At 31.0% G+C, this 26,918-nt stretch overlaps 5 protein-coding genes and 1 pseudogene across 6 annotated transcripts; 4 read left to right on the top strand and 2 right to left on the bottom strand.

Annotated features, from left to right (window-relative positions):
• The first annotated feature begins 601 nt into the window (after positions 1-601).
• On the top strand, positions 602-4,185 carry LOC132749925 (caveolin-1-like). Its single transcript, XM_060739867.1, has 2 exons — positions 602-761; positions 2,070-4,185. Exons 1-2 carry the CDS (start codon positions 705-707, stop codon positions 2,394-2,396), a joined length of 384 nt encoding a protein of 127 aa, XP_060595850.1. The 5' UTR covers positions 602-704; the 3' UTR covers positions 2,397-4,185.
• An 889-nt stretch (positions 4,186-5,074) lies between these two features.
• Positions 5,075-6,483, bottom strand: LOC132749918 (caveolin-3-like). Its single transcript, XM_060739853.1, has 2 exons — positions 6,349-6,483; positions 5,075-5,700 (listed from the first exon to the last, which is right to left on the bottom strand). The coding sequence occupies exons 1-2, from the start codon at positions 6,403-6,405 to the stop codon at positions 5,374-5,376; spliced, it is 384 nt and encodes a 127-aa protein (XP_060595836.1). The 5' UTR covers positions 6,406-6,483; the 3' UTR covers positions 5,075-5,373.
• A 3,617-nt stretch (positions 6,484-10,100) lies between these two features.
• Positions 10,101-14,331, bottom strand: LOC132749904 (caveolin-3-like). 2 transcript variants are annotated; one of them, XM_060739841.1, is made up of 2 exons: positions 14,074-14,331; positions 10,101-10,735 (listed from the first exon to the last, which is right to left on the bottom strand). In XM_060739841.1, exons 1-2 carry the CDS (start codon positions 14,131-14,133, stop codon positions 10,412-10,414), a joined length of 384 nt encoding a protein of 127 aa, XP_060595824.1. In that variant the 5' UTR covers positions 14,134-14,331; the 3' UTR covers positions 10,101-10,411. The 2 variants fall into 2 exon arrangements, with proteins under 2 accessions (XP_060595824.1, XP_060595815.1); XM_060739832.1 differs by lacking the exon at positions 10,101-10,735 and adding an exon at positions 12,172-12,816 and having other exon boundaries at positions 14,074-14,303.
• Positions 14,332-15,194: 863 nt separating this feature from the next.
• On the top strand, positions 15,195-17,666 carry LOC132749898 (caveolin-3-like; annotated as a pseudogene).
• Positions 17,667-18,959: 1,293 nt separating this feature from the next.
• Positions 18,960-20,095, top strand: LOC132749891 (caveolin-3-like). The gene is made up of 2 exons (XM_060739808.1): positions 18,960-19,096; positions 19,583-20,095. Exons 1-2 carry the CDS (start codon positions 19,037-19,039, stop codon positions 19,907-19,909), a joined length of 387 nt encoding a protein of 128 aa, XP_060595791.1. The 5' UTR covers positions 18,960-19,036; the 3' UTR covers positions 19,910-20,095.
• Positions 20,096-23,038: 2,943 nt separating this feature from the next.
• On the top strand, positions 23,039-25,816 carry LOC132749708 (caveolin-1-like). The gene is made up of 2 exons (XM_060739584.1): positions 23,039-23,853; positions 25,235-25,816. Exons 1-2 carry the CDS (start codon positions 23,323-23,325, stop codon positions 25,571-25,573), a joined length of 870 nt encoding a protein of 289 aa, XP_060595567.1. The 5' UTR covers positions 23,039-23,322; the 3' UTR covers positions 25,574-25,816.
• The last annotated feature ends 1,102 nt before the right edge of the window (positions 25,817-26,918 follow it).

Genomic DNA, 26,918 nt, shown 5'->3' with positions numbered 1-26,918 from the left:
TCGACCGAAACCTGGTATTCGAGCTACCCGACCTCGAGGGAATTCAGTTCGACTGTAGTATTTGATAGTTGATAGAGTGGATATATTATGGCTAAAGTTTAAGTTGTTTGCATACAGATAAAAACACAATTTTAAAAAATCAACATTACCCGTCCCGAGCTATTAATTCAGAGGAATATTAACCAGAATATGTATGTGTTTGTTTGCGCATGCTCGAGCTTTTAGAGATAAACAAATCTCATAAAAAGGGATAAGCTAACAATTTCAGAATAATTGGAAGCCGTATCGGTGACGCTGAAAATGAACATAAATAACGAAAAAAATATCCGCTTCAAGGAAATAAAGCTCTATCCATAATGAAAGAAAAAAGTATATTGGCATTCTATCATGAATATGAAACTTAAACTATTGAATATTATAACAATTAAGCGAGCGCCAAGTTATCGTTTTCATGGCCATTGGAAAAATCACCAAGTCTGTATCGAAGACAAAAGAATCTGGTCCTACCAACAAGTTCAACACCGTCATCAATAATGTACATGTTTCGTTGGTAACCGCCTATTCATTCCGTCTCTGCCGTATTTATATTTTACGTTTCAATAAACGAACGTCAGTGCTCCGCGCGATTCCAATGGTGTTGCTTACTCTGTGTTTATTAAAGATTAACGCTTGAATTTTAGTAAGAGAGTAATAAAATTGACACGATGGGTGACGTAGACTTGATTAACAGAGACCCTAATAACATTAACGACCATATAAAGGTAATATATTTATAAGAATTTTCATTTTTTATAGAATTGCATTTAAATTAAATTATAAACAGTGTCATAGATTGTAAATTGCTTGTCTTCTTACATGGTCGTTTGTAAATCAAGCATTTCTTCAAAATAAAAATCAAAAAATTAAATTAAATTTTAATTTTAATATCAATATTCATGATCTATGCGCTATGCGAATAACGGGTCAAACAGTTTGTTAAAACCTATTTTAAAAACGATACGAAAAATATATTTCTAGATCTGAATGTGAAAATATTTTATTTTTATTTTATATTTTATTTAAATTAAAATATTAAAAATAAACGACAACGTTGCTAAAAACTACATTTACGAGTGGCGGTGTGGCCAAGTGACTATTTCGTCGGACTAATTATCTAAGGACTGCTGGCACAGAGGGTTCAAACCGTTGTCAGGGAAAAGCCATGGTTTTCATTAGCAAATAACCTTACACTCGTTGCTAAGTTCTGGTTGGGCCCAGGAACGGATTCGAGAGAGAGAGTGTTTCAACAAGCTTATAGCTTCCAACACAATCGAACTAAAATAAAATATTATACACTAAACTAAAAGTACATTTGTTATTCACAAACGTTTTCGTCAAGTACTTAAACCCTTTCCACGCTAAATATATTAATTTGACTTGCCCAACTTTTCAAAACTTTTAGAGGAAATTTTACAGTACGAACTACTGAATAGCGAAATGTTCAGGGCATGATCAGTCGGCACGGATTTCCCAGATATTATCTTAGACTCTACTGGTCGCATATGCTGACATCATCAGTTGCCGATAGAATAGAATACACTAAAGTTAAAACATTTGAGTCGTTTGTTTCTAAAATATATGTATTTCAATCATTATCTTTCATGCTTATAGTACCCAGCTTTAAAAAAGCACTTTTGTGTTGTCTTTGAAAAAGAGCAAGTACGATAGATAATAAATTAACAATAAACCTTATTTTATGTATTTCAGAAAGTAATAAAATAGGTGAAAATATATCGTTAGGTTTATGTGCTGAGGAAACCATTTTCATCATTGATGTTATTTAATTGACACATTTTATTTGTATGAAATGACAAAGTCATTCTATCTAAATTAAAAAAAATGAACAACAAAAGAACATGACAGTATATTTTCTTTACTAAACCAACCAAAAAGAGCATGATTGGTAGCACAAAATATAATTTGGCCTTCCATATTATCACTCATGTCCTTCAATATCTAAACAAAAATATTTTAAGTTGGTTCAACATGGTTAAACTGATAAAACATTCTATCTATAAATTTGTTTTCAGGTCTGTTTCGAAGATGTGCTCGCAGAACCAGAAGGTGTTCATAGTATGGATTGCGTGTGGAAGCTCTCGCACAAATGCTTTACCCTTTGGTTGAGTTTGTGTTACAAGCTCAGCACTCTCTGCTGCGGTATTTGTATAGCCGCCAGCTGGGGTTGTGAGTTTGCAGGTGTAGCCTTTAATCATGTATGGGCCGTCACTCCGTGTTTGCGCATGCTCGAGCTTAATTGCAGTATATTGAAGAGAATACACGAAACCATTTGTGGATGTTGCATCGAACCATGTTGTGAAGCCTGTGGACAAGTATTCAATGCTTTTAAGAAGCAGTAAGTTAAAGAGTATTAGAACTTCCTTAAAACCTCCTTCACCATTCTTATTTTCTTTGGACAGAAAATATCACCTCTTCTCTTTTAAAGGAGGAATATCTTTATTCTACTTAAGCTCAATGACATTCGAAGATCAAGGATTTGTTATACTGGAATATTAAAAAAAAAACCTGATAGCAAAACGACAAAGTCATTATTATTTCAGTTGCATGATTTAAATAGTGCTTTCCTTGTTAATACCTGGAATATCTCGGAATAGCATTGAATATACCGATATAAAGATGACCATGAACTGTTGAAGTTAGACATGTGCCATTGACTTTTTTTTTCAAATTGTGAACATTTTTAATGCGGTGTTTATTTGTACATGTGTGTAATAAAAGTCAACTTTGTGTTTTACAGAAATCTTTGATAAGAAATGGTCTTATTTGATGTTTGACACATTAAGTGGAATAAAGGACAATGTGTTGTATTGATATTTTACAAAATTTAGTGATATTTAATAAATACAGTAATAAATTTTTAAACCTCGTTAATGTTTTTTTTCTTCTTGTTAATGATTATAAATGATAAAGGAAACATGTTGATATCGAATGTGTGGTAATCACTTATGAGCAGTAAAGCGTGTTATGATATTATGCAATGGATATGTTAACTTACTGACTATACATAAGATAATAACGAGATTGGTAAGATAAGTTCACTGTTGCGTATCTTAAGTTCTTAATAAAATGCAATAAGAACGGTAAAAAATGAACATGTTTGAAAAAAGCGATTCTGTGATATTCACATTTAGTGATCTGTCATATATCCGTCCAGAAACGTATTTACATAAATTATATCATTTATTTTATATATCTTTCTTTTGAGATAATGTTTTTTAAATTATCTTTTACACATTGTTTTTGATAAATATCTTACAAATTAAAGCTAGATTATAGTTGTATTCAGCACAGCATTTTTGAAATTGTCTGCAGAAGTTATGTTTAATGTTATATTGATTTTCAAAGTAATGAACCGAGACACTGTGTCATAATATATTTTCAATATCAGCTATCAAATTTTTAACTCACATTTGGAAAACATAATATAAAGCTCACTGTTTTTACAAATACATCAGAATTTTTATAACTCACTTTAAGCTCGACACAAATTGTGCCTTTTCTATTGCTGCATTTTCAAACATCTCATGATAAACAGAATCGAAAGAAATTTGACTAACTATGCACTGTGTTTTTTTCGTTTTTTGTTCATATAGGATATTATCTGATTTTTTTGTCTGCTCTTCTCATGCAAAACAAAGTTTGTCACTAAAATAAATATCTGATATTAAAAGAACAATTGTATTTTTGATACGAATTAGAAAGATATATTCTTGCATTTTAGTATATAAAAATAAAATGGAGAAACAAGCGCTGTAACGGGCTGTTAGTGACTATTTTGGTTATCTGTTTGATTGAGAGTGTGTCTCTACGCATGGTAATTCTTTTCTTGGTATAAAGTTTTTAAATGTTTCTTAATTGTATGAGATGGTATTCGTAGTAGTCTGAAAAGAACATTAGATTCAATATCACTTTGAGGATAACAAATGACGCTTTGTTAATAGAAATCACTTTGTTTTCAAAATTGATATTTGTAATATAAGTATTATATTTAAAAGTATACAAAATATGATGTTTATCTAGAAAACATTATTACTTTTTTGTTTTCTTTCATTTTATATTCACGTTTTATGTTCATGTTTTTATATATCTATCGTTTGAGAAAAAATAAAATTCTTGAAAAAAAAATCATTTCATTGTTTCTTGTTTTTTGCTTATTAAAGGATAGTACAGTCTTAACGGTCATTCACTAAATTGGCTTTAAAGGATAAAAAAGATAATATGGCACCTTATCAGGTGATTCAAAATGATGAAATGTTCTTATTCTACTCGACAGTATTGAAAAGTTGAAAAGACACTAACTATTAAATTGTTTTATGTTAACGATATTGAAATACCACATTTGGTTCACTTGAAAGTCGACATATGTGTGCGGTATCTATGCCTTTTCATATATCACTGATAGAAGAAGTGTTATGTAATATGCACTGTGTCGTTTATGTTTTCCGTCTTAGTTTATATAAGCTGCTGAATAATGTACATGACTGCTTAAGTAATCCTGTTTTGTTTGGGGTCCTCTTGAGCTAATTGACGCTGGTCCTTGTTGCTGGGTCGTGTGGGGGTTGCGTTCATTGAACTTAGTCCGCCTTTCCTTGTTGATCGTGTTTATCATATTTTGCACTATACGCTCATGCTTTACAATAAGGTAACTGTTCAAAGGCAGATGGTTAACAATACGATTTACAACGACAAACTGTTGCATATTTAGGACAATCAATTCTCACCTGACCGAAGAAGAAGTGTCAGAGCTAATGTTATGATGATATCTTATTCAGGATGTTTATCCTACAAGTATCGGGCTAAAATGATTATGACTGAAATAATGACTAATTGTTTATGCACGATAAACGAAATAATTATTTTATAATGTTCTTTGTTCCCATAAAGAATTAACAGTAGTCTGTCGAAGAATTGTATTTTTTCCATTGCACATGTGTTAACAAAAACAGCAAGCACTTATCTTCCGGCCAAACCGAAGCTCACCCAAAATTACCTTTTAAAAGAAATAATAACATAAACAAAGAATTTTAACCAAATTTAATTAAAGATAACAAACACTTTTAACCAAATTTAATGAAAGATAACAGAGAACAACAAAGATATTAAGATAAAGCCGACACATTTCATTCCCATCCAGTATGAATCCTTTTTGAAAACTTCAAATTGAATCAAACGAATTAAACCAAAATATGTCGTCAAAGTATAATATCATTCTCCTAGAAATATCTGCAAACTGACAAAAAGTCATAGTCGCATCATAAGTTGCCAACAATACTGACATTAACAAAATTCAAAAGTTTTTTTACAATTTGTCAGAAATTAAGCTTTCTTGAACATATGGAACACGGTTCCGCAAGCCATGCAGCACGGTTCAACGCAGCAGTTGACACATTGTGCCCATAGTTTCTTCAAACAACTACAGTTGAGGTCAAACATCTTGAAGAGAGGTGTGAATGCCCAGATGTGCCAGAAAGAGACTGCCGCAAATTCGCATCCCCACTCAGCAGCAATACAGATCCCGCACAACGTGGTAAAGACTATATAGCATATCTTCTTCCACAGGTTGAAACAGCTGTAGGAGAGTTTCCAAACACAGTCAATACTGTGTGTGCCATCAGGCTCGGCCAATACATCTTCAAACTGGCACTGTTAAAAAAAAGTATGTCGTATATCAAGAGTAAATAAATCAATAAAATGAAATAGAACAAAAAGGCAACAACAACAATAATAATATTTATAAAACACATAACAAAATACAAACATGAAGGCAGATACTTTATAAGAAACAAAGAAAGAATGGTTAGCTAAAGATACTTTTCTTTATCTTATGACGGCATTTGATAAAACAAATTTTTAACAATATAAAAAACATACAAGTTTGCTTGTAATATTAATAATGTGCTTATCATAAGAAGTCGAGATATGGCATACAGTTCTTGTTAAAATATTTGAACCAATAAAAAGATCTTAAAATAACGAGATGAGAAAATTAAAAAATAAAACATAGTTAAAATGCTTTTTAAAAAAACAAAAAACAATGAACAATAAATATTCAAAGGATTGTGATACTTGCAATGATATCAAAATTGTTGAAACTGATGTAAAAGTTGAAAGACTAAAGGCAATATTATGTTAGTTGAAATCTATGTCTTTGATTATCAGTAAATGTAATCGTTTAAGTTAATGTCATGTTTAACCTTCTAATTTGCTTTAAACAAGAAAGAAAGAAATAATGGTATTGTTATAAATAATCAAAAGAAGCATATTTAACAGTTTTATAAGACGAAAACTTACTGTTAAATGATTGTTGATATTATTTGGATCTCGGTTCACTAGATCGACTTCACCCATTTTGGAGTTATACGATCCGACAGCACCAAAGACAATTTGCTAAATGACACTGCGAAGATAATTGCCAAAATTTAAAGCTAAGTATGTTTGCTCATCGTACAAAGACAAAAGAAATATAACTTGTTATATAGGTACAATGTATACATAGGTATATTTGTCTTTATGTAATTTTCATTTCATACATGCTATCAAGTTCAATTTTAGAAAAGTAAATTTACATTTAAAATTAAGACAGTTTGTTTCATCATAAAGACATGACTTTATTGATATTTACTCTTAATGTTTGTATCACCTTGGCTCATCCCCCGAAAGAATCTTTAAAGGTAAGATAAGATGTTAGTTGATGTCAAGAAAATCGGTTAAGCCGCTTTAACTGTGAAATAGCTTTCACAACTTACACTCAAAGAAAAATGGACATTTTGGTCAGGATATATAATAGTTCATAAATAGCCTTAAATATTAGAAATTTTTGGTATAATATAAGAAAGTAATTCAACTCAACGAGAACGAATTTGGGCAAAGTAATATTAAAATTTACTGATAATTAAGAATCATATAAAATGTTCTGACCACTTGAATGAGAATATTCATCGTTGTTTATAAGTGAACTTATTGTCTATAAAATGAGGAGTTAAGGAGTATGCCGCTGATCAAAGGGATTATAAGTTCGAGCCCAAACGATCATGCCATATTACCTCATATGACATTAGTACATTTTAGTGCCAGAAAGTGGACTCGGGGGCGAGATCAGTTCAAATATGTCTTATGCTCGCTACAAACATTTCATAGAAATGAATCAATTACTATTGTAATAATATAAGCAACGACATATATCTAAGAAGGTATTATGTAAATTTAGATACCTTTATTATGAATGTATGGCAAGTAAATGTGTTAAATATTAGTACTTTATCATGTGGTATTGCACTACTAAACGGTTAAATGTGAATTAATTTAATCAAGCCGTGCTGAATAACGATGTACAATTAATTTGAAAGAAGACGGATGTTTAAAATAGAAAAAGGAAGCATAAAAGCCTACACTTTTCATGAATATAAATATGCATATCTGAAACTTGTACTGTTCATAATGTACGACAAGGGATGCAACACATACAGCTCATCTTCTCTATATTTTGGTATGCTAAATATATATTATTAAAGAGTAACTCCACTGAGGTCAAGCCTTTTAATTTCTTACAAAGATCACCTGCTGCAATTAAAGCAGACATATATGCAAAAGTATAATTAAGAAATATACTTTGAAATAAATTGAAAATGATATTTCTATGTATTCTTAGCACGATTTAAGTGAAAAGTGTTGCAACGCTTTTCAGTTTTGGGTCATTTTTAGTGATTAAAATATTTATTCTGGAAAAAAACGGAGTGAGCAAATGATATGACACAAGTTATTGGTCAAGACTTACATCAAATGGAGCATTTATCTTTAGATCACAATCCAGTCCCGTCATGTCAGAAAAAATCTCAGTTGAACCCCTTTAAAGTTGTTTACTTGTTTAAGGTTGAGTTTTAAAAGTGATACGGACTAACAAGACTAACAAATATATTTTTGTTTCATCGTAATTCTAAATAAGTATTTTTAGGTAGGATATGAGATTTCATATTTCATTGCAGATGCTTGTTAAAGATATTGCACTTTTTATTCTCTTCTAACGAACACAGTAATTGTAACTTAGAATGCATACAAAATCCTTTTAATATACGAAGTAGGCCTTTGTAAGAACAAAAAAAATCTTGGATTGTTTGTTAGATGTTTGTATATTATCACAATACTTACCTCTACTTTGGATCATAAAATTATTTGATTGTTTGATTGGGATTTTACGTCGCACAGACACAGTTTAGGTCATATGGCGACGTTTAAAATAAATAGACATAATTCACAGTATTAAAAATCATGGTCAGACTTTCGTAATTCAAGATTTAGAAGACGTAATTCTTTAATATCAATATCAGTATTAGTGGGCAATCAAACAAATGTTTATAAAAGACATGTATTCATCTTTAATCTAAATGTTTATTCATCGTTATATACTTTTTCAAGGAATTTTAAAGGGATCATTACTAAATTGTCAGGAAATACGGCTCTGAGCCGATATATCTTAGCCGTATAATTAAATAAAAACATCAAATGCGATAAATTTTGCAACTTTTAATTATAAATGACAGATTTAATATTGACTAAAATCCACAACAAGTTATCCACCTCTACCTGCTGTGTACCAATAAATTGATACGCTTTAAAATAAACTTTGTTAAAGCAAGCAGTAGTGGTGTTTTTTGTGGTTAAACTTCCGAATAACGGCCGTAAGCCAATTCCTTACCTACCAGAGCACAGTTCAGCCAGCGCATCGTTCCAGAGCCGACTGGCAAGCATTTTACTAGTACTAGTGCCTTCACATTCGCAAGGATTTGATATTACTTCTGTACAGGCCAAATAATAAGTACAGTGAGAATCTCCGTAAAAAGGATTTTATTGTCAATCATGATTTATGTTACATGCAACGTCTGTACCGTTAAAGCGAGGAATTGCACTTGTTGCTTCATATAGTTCCTTAACACTCTCTAATTCATGCTAACTCTTCATTGTCTTGAATTTAATGATATAATTATATTTCTAAATGTATGAAAATAATTGATCTATACTCTTAGAAAGGAGTGAGTCGCTAAATCTATTTACCTATCTAATTATCTTCTAACACCAAATGATAAAGATTTTGAAGTCGCTGAAATGGTTTTATTTTGTTCTTATACAAACAAGTATTTAACATTGGATAAACAGCTATTAACGAGATTATACAGCTATAGTGGATTTTCTGTAATAATTCAAATGTTTATTTGTATCTTGATTGAAAATCATACCACAGTTCTTACATTGAAAGAATAATATTTGTAAAATTGCCGATTAAGTGAAATCAAATGTAAACCATTAAAATAACTACTGAATATTTCTTTCATATGAAACTGTTTGTCTATACAATTAATAAAAACAGCGACACTTATGTTTAGACAAGCAAATGCTTATTCTATAATGATTTAAATAATCTCCCAATCCAGGGATAATCGGTTCGAGTCCTATTTGAGTCACGACCTTTTTTCCTTATATTTAAAAAGCGCTATGTGGGTAATGTTTCTTGTCGCTCCAGTCAGTCATGATGTTTGTTTATGATAGGCAAGGAAATTATCTACAATTGCCGAAAATTCATGACCTTCACCTTAACTATCAGACTAAATTAAATCAAATCGGTATTTGATTACTTGTGATCATTACTTTTGAAAGGTGTACGTGGCCTAGTGGTTAATGTTGTTGAGTTGAAATCACTTGCCCCCTCAACGCTTGGGTACAAATGACGCCAGGGACTTTAGATTCTTCCATATAAGGAAGGTATTCAGCCAGCATACGGAACCATGGTGGTTCTACTTAGGTGCCCAGTCATGTCTGAAGTAAATATGGGACGGGCACCCGAGGTCTTTCTCCACAAGTTAAGCTAAAAAGACATCGTATGACCATAACGATATCGGTTTGAATCTTGTAAGGGTCCAGTATTTATTTAAAATCAACAAGTAGAGTTTACATTATTTCATTTAATGTGATTGAGACTGAGACTGTATATACTATAGTTTTCATATACAAACAAAAACAAACAAATAAACAAATTAACAACCAAACAAAGCTACATATAAAAGAAACAAATTTATTTGAGCATATTATAGAATTTACTACCGTGCAATTAAAATGATAAAACCCGTTATGACTGAACATTCAACAGAAACATTTAAACCCTACAACATGCATGTTTATAAATATATTTAATATCTAAAACCGTTTCATATTGTATATCACATTTTATATAAAACATTCGACTGTTCTTCATACTGTTATTTTTATTTCGTTTTTATGTTTTCATTTTTGATTTTATTATCCGAACAGTTTAATGATATATATTTTATCACAGTTAGTCGTTATTATTCTAACACAGTTTTCTTTATTTCTTAAAGTGATGGAAGAGTTGACCACATGCAATACAGCAAGGCTCGATGCAACAGGCGACACATTGAGTGTACATCTTTTTCATGCATCCACAGTTGATGTCCAACATCTTAAACATTGGTGTGAAGCACCAGATGTGGTAGAAGGAAGCAGCCGCAAAGTCACATCCCCATTCAGCCGCAATGCATATGCCACAGAGTATTGTTGACAGCTTATAACAGCAGCTTTTCCACATGTTGAAGCAACTGTAGGAGAGTTTCCACACACAGTCAATACTGTGGGTACCTTCAGGTTCAGCCAGGACATCTTCAAAGCAGCACTGTAGATAAAAAAGTGAACAATTGATAACGCATCAACATCATTTTACAGACTCAATTAAATATATACATGTATATAGCAATTTTCTGCAGAAGCGAATGATTTAAGCAACTTAACTTGTTATCACCGTTTATTCAAACAGTATTCTGTATCCACTGTTAGAAATATTTGGAAAGCAAAACCATAACAGTTTATACGTAAAAAGCTATATATCAAAGTATGAAAGCAGTATGGCTAAAAGCGAAACGCAACATAAAAAAGCAAAAATCACATGGACATTCAAGCAATAAAAGAAATATTACATAAACAGCTATATGCGATGATATATAAAAAGCGAAATAAAAGCATTCAAACTCAAGCTATAAGTTTTTGTAAGTATTTGAGTAGCTGTGCTGGTATCACTTACAATTGTGTTAATACTATGAACAAATAAAATTTTCATACTCACACATTGTCTTCTCCTTTTTTCTCCTTGTCAATTTCAGTATTTTTTAAATTGCATGACATGTTGAATGATAACATTTTGTACTGGCTGCTTGCTAAATAGTGTATCTATATAATTTCCTAACAATCCTCGGCTTAATGTATAATTTGTTCATTTGAGTGAAAATGATAAACTATAAATTAATTCAGTTACTTCATATGATTTAATGTATTCAACCAAGAAGTTACTTATTTACAAGTTGTCTCTGCATATGAATATTCTTCGATACATCAATATGTATTTGAACTGAAGAGATTTCTTCATTTTGAGAATTAAGATATTTCAGACCAATGCAAAAATGGCTTTATAAGTAACTTCGTAAAGCGCTATTTAAATTTTTTATCTACTGTTATTTTTAGGGATAATATTTTTTATTACTAGTACACCGTTGTTTTAGAAATAGTGTAATAAATTATTACATTATACAGAATGCATAAAAAAACGGCGAATAATATGACTGATTACAATTTGTATTGTATTCTTAATTCACCAATGATTTTATAACACATGAATTCTTAATTTATCAATGATTTTATAGCATTTAAATGTAATATATCCTTTGCCTATTACACAAGTCAGACAATAGCATCAAAGAGCCTTTTCAAAGAATAAGTGTAATTGGCTATATTAAACGCAAATGAATATATGAACAGCCAAAAAGGGAAAAGTTATTGCAAAAAGATGACCTTCTGCTTTTCCAACAAGACTGGATGATGGTTCATCGTGATTTCAGTATTATGAAATATTTTCTTTACCTATAAGCGAAATACTGAAGCAGTGTACTTACAAGCATGATAAAATAATCATTTTCATAAATGCGAGTGCTTAATCCATTTTCTAATAAGCGAAATAATGAATCCATGCACCTATAAGCGAAATAATGAAGCAAATACCTATAAGCGGTACAAAAATGCAATATATCTGGAAGCAGAATTATGAAGCAAAACAAACAATTAAACAAATTTGATTTAATAAATAAACTATATTAATTCATTTTCTCATATCACAGAAATTTACCCTTTGATGATTCAGACATTTAAAGTCTTCATTTCAAACAAAAGGTTGTGCCTTATCCACGGTGTTTTAGTCCATCTTTAAAAAAATAAATCCATCATGCATGCATTGTTGGTGTTATTGCATGTATCTTAAGTCCAATATATATCGACGAATTTCATATCCCTATGACGAAATGTGTACGAAATATAGTACATGAATAGGAAGTTAGAACGAAAATTTCGGCAATGTTAACAAAGTCTGTCACAATTTGTATAAAGTTATTTCTTAAAATTGTGGAAGAGCTGACCGCATGCCATACAGCAAGGCTCGATGCAACAGCTAACACACTGGATGTAGAACTTCTTGGCACATCCGCAGTTGATATCCAACATCTTGAAGATGGGTGTGAAGCACCAGATGTGGTAGAAAGAAACTAGAGCAAAGTCACAACCCCATTCAGCCGCAATGCATATTCCACAGAGGATTGTAGCAATCTTATAACAGATGCCTTTCCATAAGTTAAAGCAAGTGTAGGAGAGTTTCCAAACGCAGTCAATACTGTGGGTACCTTCGGGCTCGGCAAATACATCTTCAAAATTGCACTGCAAAATGCGTATTACAAATATGATGATTTAAAAAGAACACTTCATTTTAACAACTATTCTATTGGCCAAACTATCTATCTACATCTAGGCTTTTCCTATGAGAATTTGTGTTAGGATGATAGTCGTAAAACAAATCCTTTACGATGTTAGAAGTTTTGAAAGCTTAACACTTTTAAAATTCATCCAATTAATAGATATTTACCACATGCTTGTTCAGACCACGGATAAAGATCAAATGGTATCTTACCTTTGAAAATTTTCTAGAGAAGGAATACTTTCCAGGAGCTTAACTTGGTTTGCTATAATGTTGTTAAATCTAATGTCCTTTCGAAATTAAATTATTATAACTGTGAAATGATAAACTAAAAGTGAGACCGAAAACCATACAAAGAATTAAAACACAGTTATAAATCCATTTTCGAAGTGAAAATTAAAATCCTACGAATGGTTTAAAATCCGTCGAATATCCATTTTTGTGTTCACTTAAATCCATTTGTATTTGCTGTGTTTTTTAAAGATCGAAAATTGTTAAGATTTTATGATTGTAATTCAAATATTTCTATGATTCTTTCAATGAGAATGATCAAAATTAAATTCGTGAAGAAAATGACGAAAAAAAGCTATGTTAGGCAGCATTATTGTTAGTCAATACTCAAAATAAATACTAGTCTATATTTCTTTTTTCTTTATGATAAAGTATTAAATTATATAGCATTAGAGATATATAGGTTCTTGCTAGAAAGAGTACATTTTAACATGTTATAATCAAAATAAATTTTCTTTATAGATTTTAAAATAATAGTAAATAAATTAATAATAATGATAATAATAAATAAAATAATAGTATGAGTCGTAAAAAGGTTCTAAGCTACTTTTAATGTTAGGCAACATATACAAATGTTAGTAAATCATGCTTTTATCAATATGTATTTCATATCGTATAAAATCTAGACTTGAAATATTGTTGCAAAAAATGTTTTCTTTACAGATGTTTCAGCATAAATTTGTGCTTAATAACTTAAGGATTTCCACATTTGTAATAAAACTAAAATTAAGAAATAAAATCATTTTCTTATTATGTAGTTTTTATAAAGTAGCCAAATATGTTATCCGCAAAAAATATAAGAAAAACGTTCTTATAGATAATGTATTTTTTCTTAAACATTAAAAGCAAAAATATACATTTTGTTTTCAATTTGATAAATTCTTATGAAATGTTATTTTATTAAAAAAAAAACCTTGTAAAATACTTACTTGCAAATGATTGTTGATGTTGTTTGGATCACGGTTAATGAGATCGAGAGAATCAGCCATTTTGACTTTTTAAATCTATCACAGACTTTGCTAAATATTCACGTGAGTTGCCGGACTGGGCTGTCAAAGCTCTGGTAGCAAGCCCCTACACACCGCCAGTTATATACCCGTATACCGTTTCTACGGTAACAATGGCTACAGCAAGAAACCGTATTGCTCAAACAAGCGTTTAAGTGAGAAAGCAAACAAAAAGGAGTATGTAAATATGTTCAAATACTACAATTATGTTTAAAGTTCATAGCTGCTCAATTACCAGCCGCTTATGAAAATATAGTGAGGCTTAAACGCTGTCCAAACAATTTGGTTGCAACTTCTGTTGACACTTGTACAAGTTGGCTTAATGAATAGAAATACTAATGGATCGATGGCACTAATGTTTGTATTAATAAAAGGTTTCGCTGTCAATGTTTTCATTTTTGAATATTGTTATTATAAGATATTTAAACCTATCATATGAAAATGATTGTAATGGTATAATACAGATTTTAATATTTAAAATTCTTTACATAGGTTTAAATTTTAAAAATAATAGAAACATGTTCGTTATTTTTAAACAACATTGACTGATTTATTTGTTTGAAGCTTTTGTAGCCATGGATAGACAATAAACAATTTCATATAAAAATGACAACTAGTGACTAGTTTTTTTTATAAATTAGTTTATTGGCAGACGAGTATTGTTAAGAAATAAAGAGATGTTGGAATGTTTTTGAGTAAGGGCAACCCATAGTGAAATATTAATAAACGAAATAATGTTCTTATATTACTCTAAGCACATATATTTCATCAATCCAATCAAATTGTGACAATTTAAAGATACGTTAAACATTTTTAAACAAAAAAATATGATGTCAAACCAATAAATAGTACCCATCTAATAAAATCGTAAATTTTAGACCAAATTTATCACAATTTTTATTAAAGTGAGATAGTTTGATGTGTACGTACCAATCCACTTACCCACTTAAAACGGGGTGATAAGAGTAAGACGGTGGGGGGGGGGTATTTGGTATGTAGGAAATATACTTGATTGAAAATTGCGAATGCCAGTATATAAAACTTACTGATAAGAAATGTTTGAACAATCTTGTCTTGAGATATTTTTCAATATCAACGGAATAAAGTCAGTTTTTGAAATAACTCATTGGTGATCGGTTGGACTTTTAAGTAGCTTGTTTTTGGACAAATCTTAAGGATTTTATTTCAGAAATCGAAAAAATGTCGGTAGACCTAATTAACAGAGATCCAAATTGTATAAACAGTCATATACAGGTTTGTTGTTGGTTAAACATTACTTAACTTGTCAAATATTTGCTCAATTATTCTGATTTAACAAAGTACACGATTTTAGAAAACTTATAGCTAAACAAATAAATGTCGATCCTTTTGACAATTACATGGTAAAACTTTTAACGCTTCATTTACCAATTAACGTACAAACGCATATAACAAGGCTATCCTATTTTTGTAACTTATCGTATCTCAAAATTTCGAAAAAAATAATTTTAATATTGATCGACAATTTAAAGGATTGTTCGAATATCATTTTTACAAAATGTTTTACAAAATATGGTTTTGCACTAAGCTCAAAATTGTTTTGAAATAAAATCATCAATAAAAATGTCAGTATCTTAAAAAAATGTTTAAAAAAGATATCTCTTTTTTTCTTCCTAAAATATCTACATAAATAAATTCTTTTGAGTTGCTACACTACAGGTTATAAACAAATATTATATATCTTAGAAATGAGTATAAACAGAGAATCCTCGAGACATCTTTAAAAAAGTATTTATGAAAAAGTAAAATGGATGCAAAGTGGACATACACAATCTGATATCAAAAATCAAAAGAAAGAAAGTAAACAATCATTTGGAGCAGTTGAATTAGACTAACAACTCTTTATTTAACAATAGATAAATAAAATGTTATAGTCAAAATCGGCGTTAAATTTTCGGTATCATGTACTTTCAGTTTTTAGTTTCATCTGGCCATTTTGTAAAAATATATTTGGAAACGAGCAAGCATAGAAATAGAAATACCGGATGCAATCTGCATATTTTGGGATTCTTTTGATTTTGACAAGAATTGGCCAATTTTAATAAGCTTTTACCATTTTTTATTATGGGGTCAGTTCATTTTTCTTTTTCTATAGTAATAAACTTATTTATTTGTGTAAAAATTATGATAAACTATTGTCTGCAAGTTTTGTATATAATATATCAGCTTATTCAAGACCATATATATTGGGCGACTTTAACCAAAAAAGTACACATCACGGATGGCTTTCAACAATATAGGGACCGGCGTTTGGTTTCGGTCCTTGCATTGTTTGGATCCAACTAAGATGTTAGTATAATGAAAGGGGTTTCGAAGTGGTGTATTCAGGTGCATGAGGCGTGAGTGATGTTGCACTTATTCATTATCCCTCATGCACAGACTCAATTAAACAGGGCCTGCAATTTTCAGGTTATTTTGTTGTGATGAACCACAGTTTATTCAGATTTTCGTATACATATAGAATACCAAAATGAGAAAAAGTAGCATTCATTTCTTTCGTTAAAAAATCGGCTAGTACGAATTTACTAGTTTTGTAAAATAATACTGTAAACTTCCGAAAAACTTGAAATTAAGATTTTTAGGCCTACGTTTTACAGTGTTCGGCGCGGTGTGACCAGTAATGTGTCAATGTCGCCGTTAATGAACTCTGAAATTATAACCTTTTTAATTGAAACTGGGTGCTAGTACATCATGTATATATTTGTTTTGTTTGGTTTTACGGCGCACCACACAATTAAGGTCATATGGCGCCGAAGCAGGACTGATCTATACCATAAAAAATAAAATACATAAAAATTCTTGTCAACATAAATTGTTAAATTTATAATCTTCTGAAAAACTATGATAATCTTTGATCGTTTGCACTAGTGTTATTTTGTAAAAACTATGTTGTTCTCAAAAATAAAAACTTGAAACTATACACTGTTCTATTTTTAGTGCGCATTTGAGGATGTTCTGGCGGAACCGGAAGGCGTACAGAGTATAGACTGTGTTTGGAGATTATCTTACTCGTGCTTTGAGTGCTGGAAGGGATGTTGTTACAAGATGCTAACACTGTTCTGCGGGTGCTGTATTGCCGCGCAGCTGGGAGTGAATTCGCATCCATTGCATTCAACCATGTCTGGCAGTTTACACCATTTCTTAAAGCTCTAGAGATCAACTGCCACTATTACAGGAAATGTTATTCCATCATTCTATCGTGCTGTGTTGACCCGTGCTGTATTTCATGTGGACAGATCTTTCATGCGTTTAAGAAATCGTGAGCAGAATCGAGGATTGGTAATAATCCTACCTTGTGATATTTTGATACAAAACGCCATAGGACATATCATACATATATACCAAAATGTAGAGAACAGTTTTGATAAAATAGTTTTGTATTCTTGTCTTTGTATTTTGATAAATATACATGTATATTTTTGTAGATCTGTCTTTTGATGTTTTGTTTACAAAGTAAATATATCTCGACACGAATATATATATACATTCATTATCTTTAAAAAGATAACCAAATACTCAAGTTGTTTGCGTAGTTTTTATGTCTGGCACTCTGACAGAAATATTTGATTTGTCATAACAGATCGACAGTAAGTGGAGGGTATTTGCCCCCCCCCCCCATCACCTCCAGACACACACTATCACGCGTCTACACTTCAATGCTGATAACTATAAACTATATGTAAGCATTTTTACACTTTTATTATCGAATTAAAAAACAACAACCACGAAATAACGCGTGAAATAACGCGTTATAATTGTTTCACTTATCCAACTTAATTTTTGTGTATTAAATGAATTATTAAATAACTTAACATCAGTACTCTATAGAACACCGGAAATCATTTCCACAGCCAAATAATTGTTTATAAAAATGGATTGCCTGGCTTTTGCAAATAGTGTCATCCCTAGCCGAACTAATTCAAACTAACCATTATAAGCATAATTTATGTCGCATCACAAATTAAGGGGCGTCTGTAGCCGAGTGGTTAAGGTCGTTGTCTTCCAACCACTTGCCCCACACCTCTGTGGGTTCAAATGCTGCGAGGGACATTGAATTCTTTAATATTAGGAGGCTTTTAATGTAGCTTACTGAACGCTGGTGGTCCAACAACCGCTCGTGACTGAACGCTCGTGGAAAGGCACCTTTCTCCACCAGTAAAAGCTGAAGAAAAAACGCCAGTGGACCATTGCAGTTTGATGTGACTAAATGCCAAAACAAATTTTTAGAAATCAACTTCAAACTATTTTAGCTTTTATTTGGTTTAATATCTTACATGATTAATTTTCTAATACTATCTAATTTCTTGCATGTTCAATGTCTTTACTGCTTCATAAATGTCGCATCAAGCATTTTGAATGTTAGATAAATCATAACTTTGACAACTTTGACAAAATATTTTTGCATGAAGCTGCCGAATATATTGAACAAGAGACAAACTTTCGAATACATTTGACAAGTTAAAACTACAATAGTGTCATTAACATACCTGATGTTTTTAGCTTTCAGATACATCCATATAATCAAATAAAATATTACATGTGGATGTGTAAATAGAGGAATATATAGAAACAAATTTGCTCAACAAATAGTAATGAAGTAATTCAGGTAATTACGGAGGCTGTATGTCCCGGATGTAATGACCATGTGTAGTTCTAAGGCTAATAGAAGGATTACCTTGGCCTGGTCAAATAAGCAAAGCCAGTATTCCCATGGTGTCTAAGCCGTTTAAGACAGACCGGTGACACCGTATATAAACGGCTGCAGAACTGTTGTTGCGGATTCAAACATAGACCCTGGTACATATTTTGACTAATTATTTGTGAAAGAAACTGGCATAAAAACACAATGTCTGATAGTGTTGACCTTGAAAACAGAGATCCTAATAATATCAACGACCATCTTTCAGTAAGTACAATAATTTTTTTGTTATCTTTTATTTACTAAATATTTTGAACATCTTTATATTATTATTTATTATTTATTTATTTTATCTTTATATTATTATTTTCGCACCCTAACTTAATGTCATAAACAGTGATTTATTAACTTACATAGTAGATCTGATTTCCGACACTTTGATTGGATGCAAAATGACTTGAGGAATATAAGAAATCAACTGATTTCAGCAAAGCAAATCATTTTTAACATTGAGTAAGACAATATTTATAAATTCCTATTTTTATCAGATAAATGTAGCACCGCTTAATAGATATTAAGGCTAATTATATAATCTGTGACGATTTCACCTTTCTTCAGCGCATTTATAACTCGTGCACTTTTTGCCGCAAATATTTATCAAAATTGATTACCTTTCAGTGTTCCGTTTGAAATATGAAATGAATGTCATTCAATTTACTGTATGTTGGTATTAATATTCTATTATCATTTCAGTGCAAGTTTGAAGATGTTTTAGCCGAACCGGAGGGAACACACAGCATTGACTGCGTGTGGAAGTTGTCTTACACGTGCTTCAATCTATGGAAGGGCATATGCTACAAAGTCGCAACACTTCTTTGCGGAATCTGTATCGCTGCGGAGCTTGGTTGTGAGTTCGCACAAGCGTCTCTTCTCCATATTTGGTGTTTCACACCATGCATCAAATACATGGATCTAAACTGCGGTTTCCTGAAGAAAGTCTGGGCTCAGTGTGTCACGTGTGCATGTGAACCGTGCTGCCAGACGTGCAGCTTATTCTTCAGCGCTTTCAAGAAATCTTAACTGAACAAAAACGTGGGCGAATGGAATTTTATAGACAACAACTTTTAGCATACGAATTAACTTATGAAACTTTTAGCAACACGATCATTTTGTTGAATTTGAATGAAATTAAAAGTCTTGACATTATAGTTCAATAAATTTTGTTCTTTTTTTAAAAAGGATTTGTTTATTTATTTTATCAACATGATAAAAGGATAATAAAAAAACTTTATTTTAATTCTGTCTTATTTAATTTGATAAGCCGTGATTTACAGCTTTACTATAAAAACATGAAGTTACCCGAGCTTGTTCAAATACTTGAAATAATTCGCCTAAAATGTAAAAATACGCCCCACTGAAATCTCACACGGGTTCAAATAATAATCTTTTATCAAAAATAAGTTAACTACTTGAAAAGATATGACGTGAAATATTTTCAATCATCTAAAGAAACTCCACTGAGGTCCAAAAATCTTAAAGCATTTAATTTGAATTTCTTACTTCAAACAGGAAACGGAAAGATTAGTTAAAGATAATGCAAAAATGTACTCAAAATTGAATTGAAAATCGTGTTTTTGTGCGAGACAAATTTGAGTTTAAAACGGCCAAACATTTTTCATATTCGGGTTATTTTGATGAATTTTTTATGTTCGTGAAAAAATGAAATGGGACGAATATTGCGCGAAATCATCACCAAGCCTACAGAAATCAGCTTTAAAATATTTTGTATAATATTATGAACATTTACTTATGTACGTGTATATGATTGTGTGTTTAACACCAGAGACACTTTTGATAAAATGTTTTCTTCAGACATGAATATGAAAACGTGATTTTGAAAGTATATTTCTCCACGCTTTAAAATAGAGAGAAAAAAAACAGAAAAAAAGAATAAAAGCATCGTTTATGTACGAACTACATAAGTTATACAACGAAAGAAAATGTATCACTTCACTGCGTTTAGTTGTGTTCATTGCTTTCAACTACGCCGTCATTGATACATTTTACAATGAAATTAAGAATAGTTAATTTATGGACGGATATTTACAGATTTGCTATTTGTTCTGTACTTAACATGTTAACGGTATACAAAAAGTGCTATATCGATTTTCATACTTAAACCACCTTTGATTTAAATTTCACACTACGTAGTACGTAAACAGTCAATATCGGAAAAAATATCAAATTGGAACGTCAACGCTAAACCACGTGACTACGATATAAACTTCATAAGAGCGGCAAAATTTAAATAAACATATAACGCGTGGTGATGTAAAAGGGAAAGAAAATTGTACAAGTATCTATTTATTTAATGAAACCCTGATAATTGAAAATCAAGAAATAGTCCTTATTAAGCATTGACTTATTTTCAAATCATATTTAAAGCATGTTAGCAAATAACCCGATGGTAATCGTGCACATATAAGCACCAAATACAGATTTTTAAAAAAAAAATGCGTTGAATGAAATCAGTTTTAACAATGATTCCGACAGAAGTATTAATCTTTAACCATTGGCCTCTTCACACATTTGGTAGCAACTTACTCGACACATGCGTCCAGTGAAGATTGAGCTGACCCGGCACATCAGATTTAATCATGGTCTGCCTTGTTTGCTATATGGTCAGTACTTTTTGAAAAAAAATCCTAAAATGATAGATGGTTTTGTCCAGATTGAAATACGGACAAGTCCATCTCAGATATTTAGCGTGATGAGGGTTGAAAAATGGACAAATCAATTTCAGGTATTTAGCTTGATCAGGATTATTCATGGTTTAATTTTTTTCTTTACTGTAACTTGATACATTATACTGGAAACTCTCCTATAAGTTTCAGTCATCCTAGATACAAAGTCAGAACAAATGAAGAAAGAGCGGTAAAGGTATCTAATGTATTTCGTAATCCAACTTACCATTGCTTAGACTCACAAATATTTCACATGAAAAAAAAAAAAAAAAAAAAAAAAAACACCCCCCCCCTCCCCCCCCCAAAAAAAAAAAAAAAAAATCAATAAAAATATCAACAACAACAAAAAGCAAAACAAAACAGAAAAAAACAACCCACAAACTAACATACTAAAAACACACAAACAGATAGAACTAAAGATTAGAAATGCTTTCATCTCTTAAAGGGACGTAAACAAAACTATTGATCATGTTCAAATTAATGGCTTTGCATTCAACACAATTGGGAAAAAACACCACACTTGGATCAATAGGCGTTTAATTCATTTCACTATGAAACGCACGTTTTCAAGACGTCATAACGATGAATAGAGAATGACTCTTAAATCTGATGATGAATCAGCTTTTCTTCTTCTATATAAAAAGGTAGAAAAAAATAATCATACTGACATTAAACTTTTCCATATACACTTTAAAGCTGAATGCCCCCAGATGAGACAAAATGTCTTAAAGAGTTCAGACTTGAGAAAAAATGTACCAAGTCTTTAAGGAAAATACATGTAATGTGCGATTAATTTCTGATTTTTGCAGTATTATATCACAATAATTCGCAAATTTTGACCTTTTGTTCGTAATTCATGTGGATTGCAAGAGTAAATTACTTCACAAAATTTATGAAAATTATCATGAACATGCATGTAGAAGCATTGCTACTTTAATAAACCTGAATTTTATCAATTTTTAGAATAAGTGACATTAACTAAATTTTTTTCACTAATCAATATTAAGTTTTATCTGCACTTCATGAATGCTGTGTTAAAGATGTTTTACAAAAGAAAACAACAATAAAAAACAACAACAACAAAACAACAAAAAACAACAACAACAAAAACAACAACAACAACATTTTAGCTGACCCTTTATTTTAATTCCTCGGACTCAAAATACTTTATTGCTGGTAATGTGTTTTAGCCATTTAAAGACGCAAAAACATGTCACATGAAACAGATTGATATTAAGTTATATTTGCAAAATGTATTTTATCAATTAATATAGTTAATTGATTAATTAAGATACTTTGTTCTTTTATCTTTGATATATATATTATTTAATTTCTCTTATCATAAGTACAGGGATGGTGTTGCGGAGCTCTCCATTATATGTGACATTACCTAAATACAATCTTATGAAAAATAAATGATGACACGGCAGTTAATTACCTAATTGGGATGTATAAAAATATGAGTAAAAACGCACGTTTTTCACGTGTCACTTGGTCATATTTTCCGGAGTGAGGATAATGTATAAGCTTTTCCAATTACTGTAATGAAAGTTACATTTGGTTCAGAATTAAGATGTAAAACAGACCCCCGTAATGTCCCATGGTAATACTTAGTGATTGCACAGCTAGAATATAGAGATAGCTTCTCTTGGTAAATAATAGACACGTAACAATAGATCAAAAACAAAAATCGGGAGATTAGTTTCTGCTTTTTCTGTTGTAGATCTACCTAAACATTAGGATATAATCATGTCAGACGATGAGAAGGAAGCGAATATGATGGAGCCTCCATCAGTGGATATTCCTCTAAATGAACGCGTAAATGATAAATCTCGGCGTTCCAGCGGAGCATCATCGGCGTCTACGTCTTCTTTTGAGGATTTAAACGTAATCCGTCTAAATAACACGCGACGGCGTTCTGGACAATCATACCACAGTGACATAAGTGACGGACCCGCAACGGTAGAAGTCGCGCAAATAAAGTCGCCAGTAATTGATACGGGATCACCAAGCACCGCACCGGCATCACCAAGAGCTATGCTAGCTTTCAAAAAGTCATCAATTGAAGAACAACCGGTTTTGACACATAATTCATCACCATCGATGTCGCCGAACCTGCAATCTACTCGTGCCAGCACTCATAGCGTGTCTCCGAAACCAAACGCAAAGACTAAACAAGCAACTAAAACGAAAACAAAAACTAAACCAATAAACATGAAGGGAAAGAAAAGTAAAATACCAGAAAACAGAGATCCCGAGGATGTAAATGGCATAGTAAAGGTAAGATAATTTTCACTCATATGTTCATTATTCTAAAACAATGTGTTAATAACTTGATGAAACAATCTAATAATCATTTAACGCTAACGTTAAAAAATGGAGCAAAAATATCAATAATACGTAATAATAAGTGAATAATGTAGGTTTCCTAGCATTTCTGAATATTTACTATCTAGGTGCATATACCTCATGTCCGGTGTAAAAAGGAAAATAAATAGGATAAGGATCAACTGATCCTAGTTTTGTTTCTATGGGTTTAAGCATGTTATATCGATAAATTGGGATGAAAACATTTCCTTTTCTTGCATTATAATAATGAATGAAAATAAAATCTGCTAATTGGCATAAAATCATGTCATATTATTATCTAGAAAGTACAATAGTAAGTGTAAAGATAATTAAACGATCAGTTTCAAATCAGGATTAAAATTTGGATCAATTCATTAAAATCAATTATGCATTGTATCAAACATAAATATTAGACAGATTAAAATATTCCGGAACAAAATTTTATGCTGACATTTCAAAATAGGATTTTGATCGCTTAACAATGTTTTCTTAAACGCACCATAAGCATGATACATAGAAATATTTAAACTTTTTTTCACACAAATATTTTGGAATTATTATTATAATTATTTTAATTTAACCAATGACAGTGGACTGCAGATAGCAGATGTATAGATTTATACATTTTATCTTGACTTTTATTGTGAACATTAGCAAAATATTATAGTTTAATGACAATTTAATATATGAAATAAAAATGCAAGGTATGGGGGGTTGGCCCCAATCTCTTTAGACCCACCTTTAGACATATTACTTTGCTGATAAACGGTGTTACCCAGCTTGGGCTTTAAAAATACACCGTGTTTAAAGATACATAATTATAATACATGTAGAAAACTTTAAATCCAAATATGTTGAAATGAAACATTTATTCATATAAGAACGTGTAAATGAATAAATAATAATAATAATAAAAAAAATATTTTCTTTTAAAAAATATTCTAGTTTTTCCTAAAAATGTCAGATTCTTATTCATAATACCATGTGAACAAAGGGTAAAATTCTTGATTACAACATTTCAAAGAAAAAAAAAAGAAGCAGACGCATAGGTCCGTATTTATGGCTTTCATCACGTGTCCAGACCAATTTGTCTTTGCTGCATATGTTGTCTTGTTTATACTGTTCAAATTAAATATATTACTACTAAATATAGTTTGACATATTCCAGTCAGTTGTATTACGTTTGATTTTTTTGTGTCGCCATTAAGCCCCATTGTAATAACTCACTTGCCTATTTTAGAATTGCAAACAAAAAAGTCATGTTGAAATCTGCTTTGAATTTTATGTTATTTACGTTAATACATTTTTTTAGATTGATTTTGAAGAGATTTTTGCGGAACCGGAGGGAACGTACAGTTTTGGAACCATCTGGGGCGCGACCTATCGGATTTTCACCGACACAAAGCTTTGGTGTTACAAATTTCTGTCAGCGCTTTGTGGTGTTCCTTGCGCTTTGTGCTGGGGTCTCCATTTTGCGTGCCTTTCATTTTGCATGATTTGGTATTACCAGCCAAGCATCCGGAGTTTCTCCATTCAAGTGAAACCATTACAGAAAGTGTACGGAGTGTTAGTTCATTCCTTTATTGAGCCTTGTTTTGCTGCTGCTGGAAAATTGTTTAGCAGCATAAAAGTGCATAATTCGAACGATTGAGCGATAAAGAGTGCATATTTTCTTTCTTTTATAAAACAGGCTATAACTTCTTGGGGATAAGTGCAATTTTATATCGACTCTCATCTACATCGCTGTCATCTTTAGATTAGTTATATATATATTTACATTTTTAGATATTTATATTGTGATGTTTGTTTTTTAAATTTTGCAATAACATTTTCTTTCATTGAGATGTCTTCTTCTTATATAATAAGAGAATAAAACAAAACATTTTTGTCTTAAAATTCATTTTTGTCATTTCCTGTAATAAGATTACAGACTTTAGCTCCTATAGGTATCCAAATACTCATATTTTTCTGTTATTCGAACAGAGCAATCGATGTTCACGAGTATCTAGTCTTTTAAGCACCAGTGTATATCATTCAAAATATTGTAGCCAAAATAGTTTCTTCGGATATGTTTATGTTTTTATGTGGTCAAAAATCGCAAATGCTACATGAAGATTATTAGTAGTTTACCAATTAGGATTTTATGACGTATGTTACAACATCGTATTTTGACAATATATTTCTTTAGAGATTATCAATTTGAAAATTTCCCGATCAAAATTAGTGTTAGAATCAATTTAACGCACAAAACAAGTTGTTTTGAAGTTAAGCGTTCAATACGATCCATAAAGTACTGTTTACCGACACAATGTAAGTGCAGGAATACAAGCAATCGATTTTGAGTCAGTAGTTCGTAAAAACACATGGCGTATTAATGTCCAAGGAAGTGTAATAGAATATAGAAAAGAAAGATAAATAATTAATACATACAGTATGTTGCACAGTCTACATCAACTATATTTATAAATGTAAGCAACATTGACATAAATTTTTGTATTGCCTTTTTGTATTTTGAACTGGATGAACTGACTGTTTCATCGAGGAGAATCATTTTCAAGCATATTAAGATGTATTTATCAGTCATCCGACGTCCGTACATTTATTATATAATAGTATTTAAAAATATATTTTTTTATACCCGAATGATATTGATATCAATAATACAGCTTTATAGAACAAGTTGTTTGAGCGATCAGATCGAAGTCATTATAGTAATTACACCCCTATTAACTGCTGAATGTTTAGGTTTATTTACCGTTTATTCCATTATTCCGACAAAATTACAGTGTAGTCGGTTACAAAAAGTATTATATAACAAAAAACAAAATACAAACTAAAACCCAAACAACAAAACACAATCAATTGTTCAACCAACAATTTCCTGATAATCATGACTTGTTTAAATGTAGAATGGTCTCGAGAATCTGTCAGGTTAATCTATCACAGGCGAGTTGTTTATTTTAGCTACAGGCACAGTTTGGTTTCCAAGCTTTTAT

The sequence above is a fragment of the Ruditapes philippinarum genome, unplaced genomic scaffold (assembly GCF_026571515.1).
Source record: "Ruditapes philippinarum isolate M1 unplaced genomic scaffold, ASM2657151v2 ctg531_1_1_1_1, whole genome shotgun sequence".
Classification (NCBI taxonomy): domain Eukaryota; kingdom Metazoa; phylum Mollusca; class Bivalvia; order Venerida; family Veneridae; genus Ruditapes; species Ruditapes philippinarum.
The sequence above is the reverse complement of the archived record's forward strand: the minus strand, read 5'-3'. Positions and strand labels throughout refer to the sequence as shown.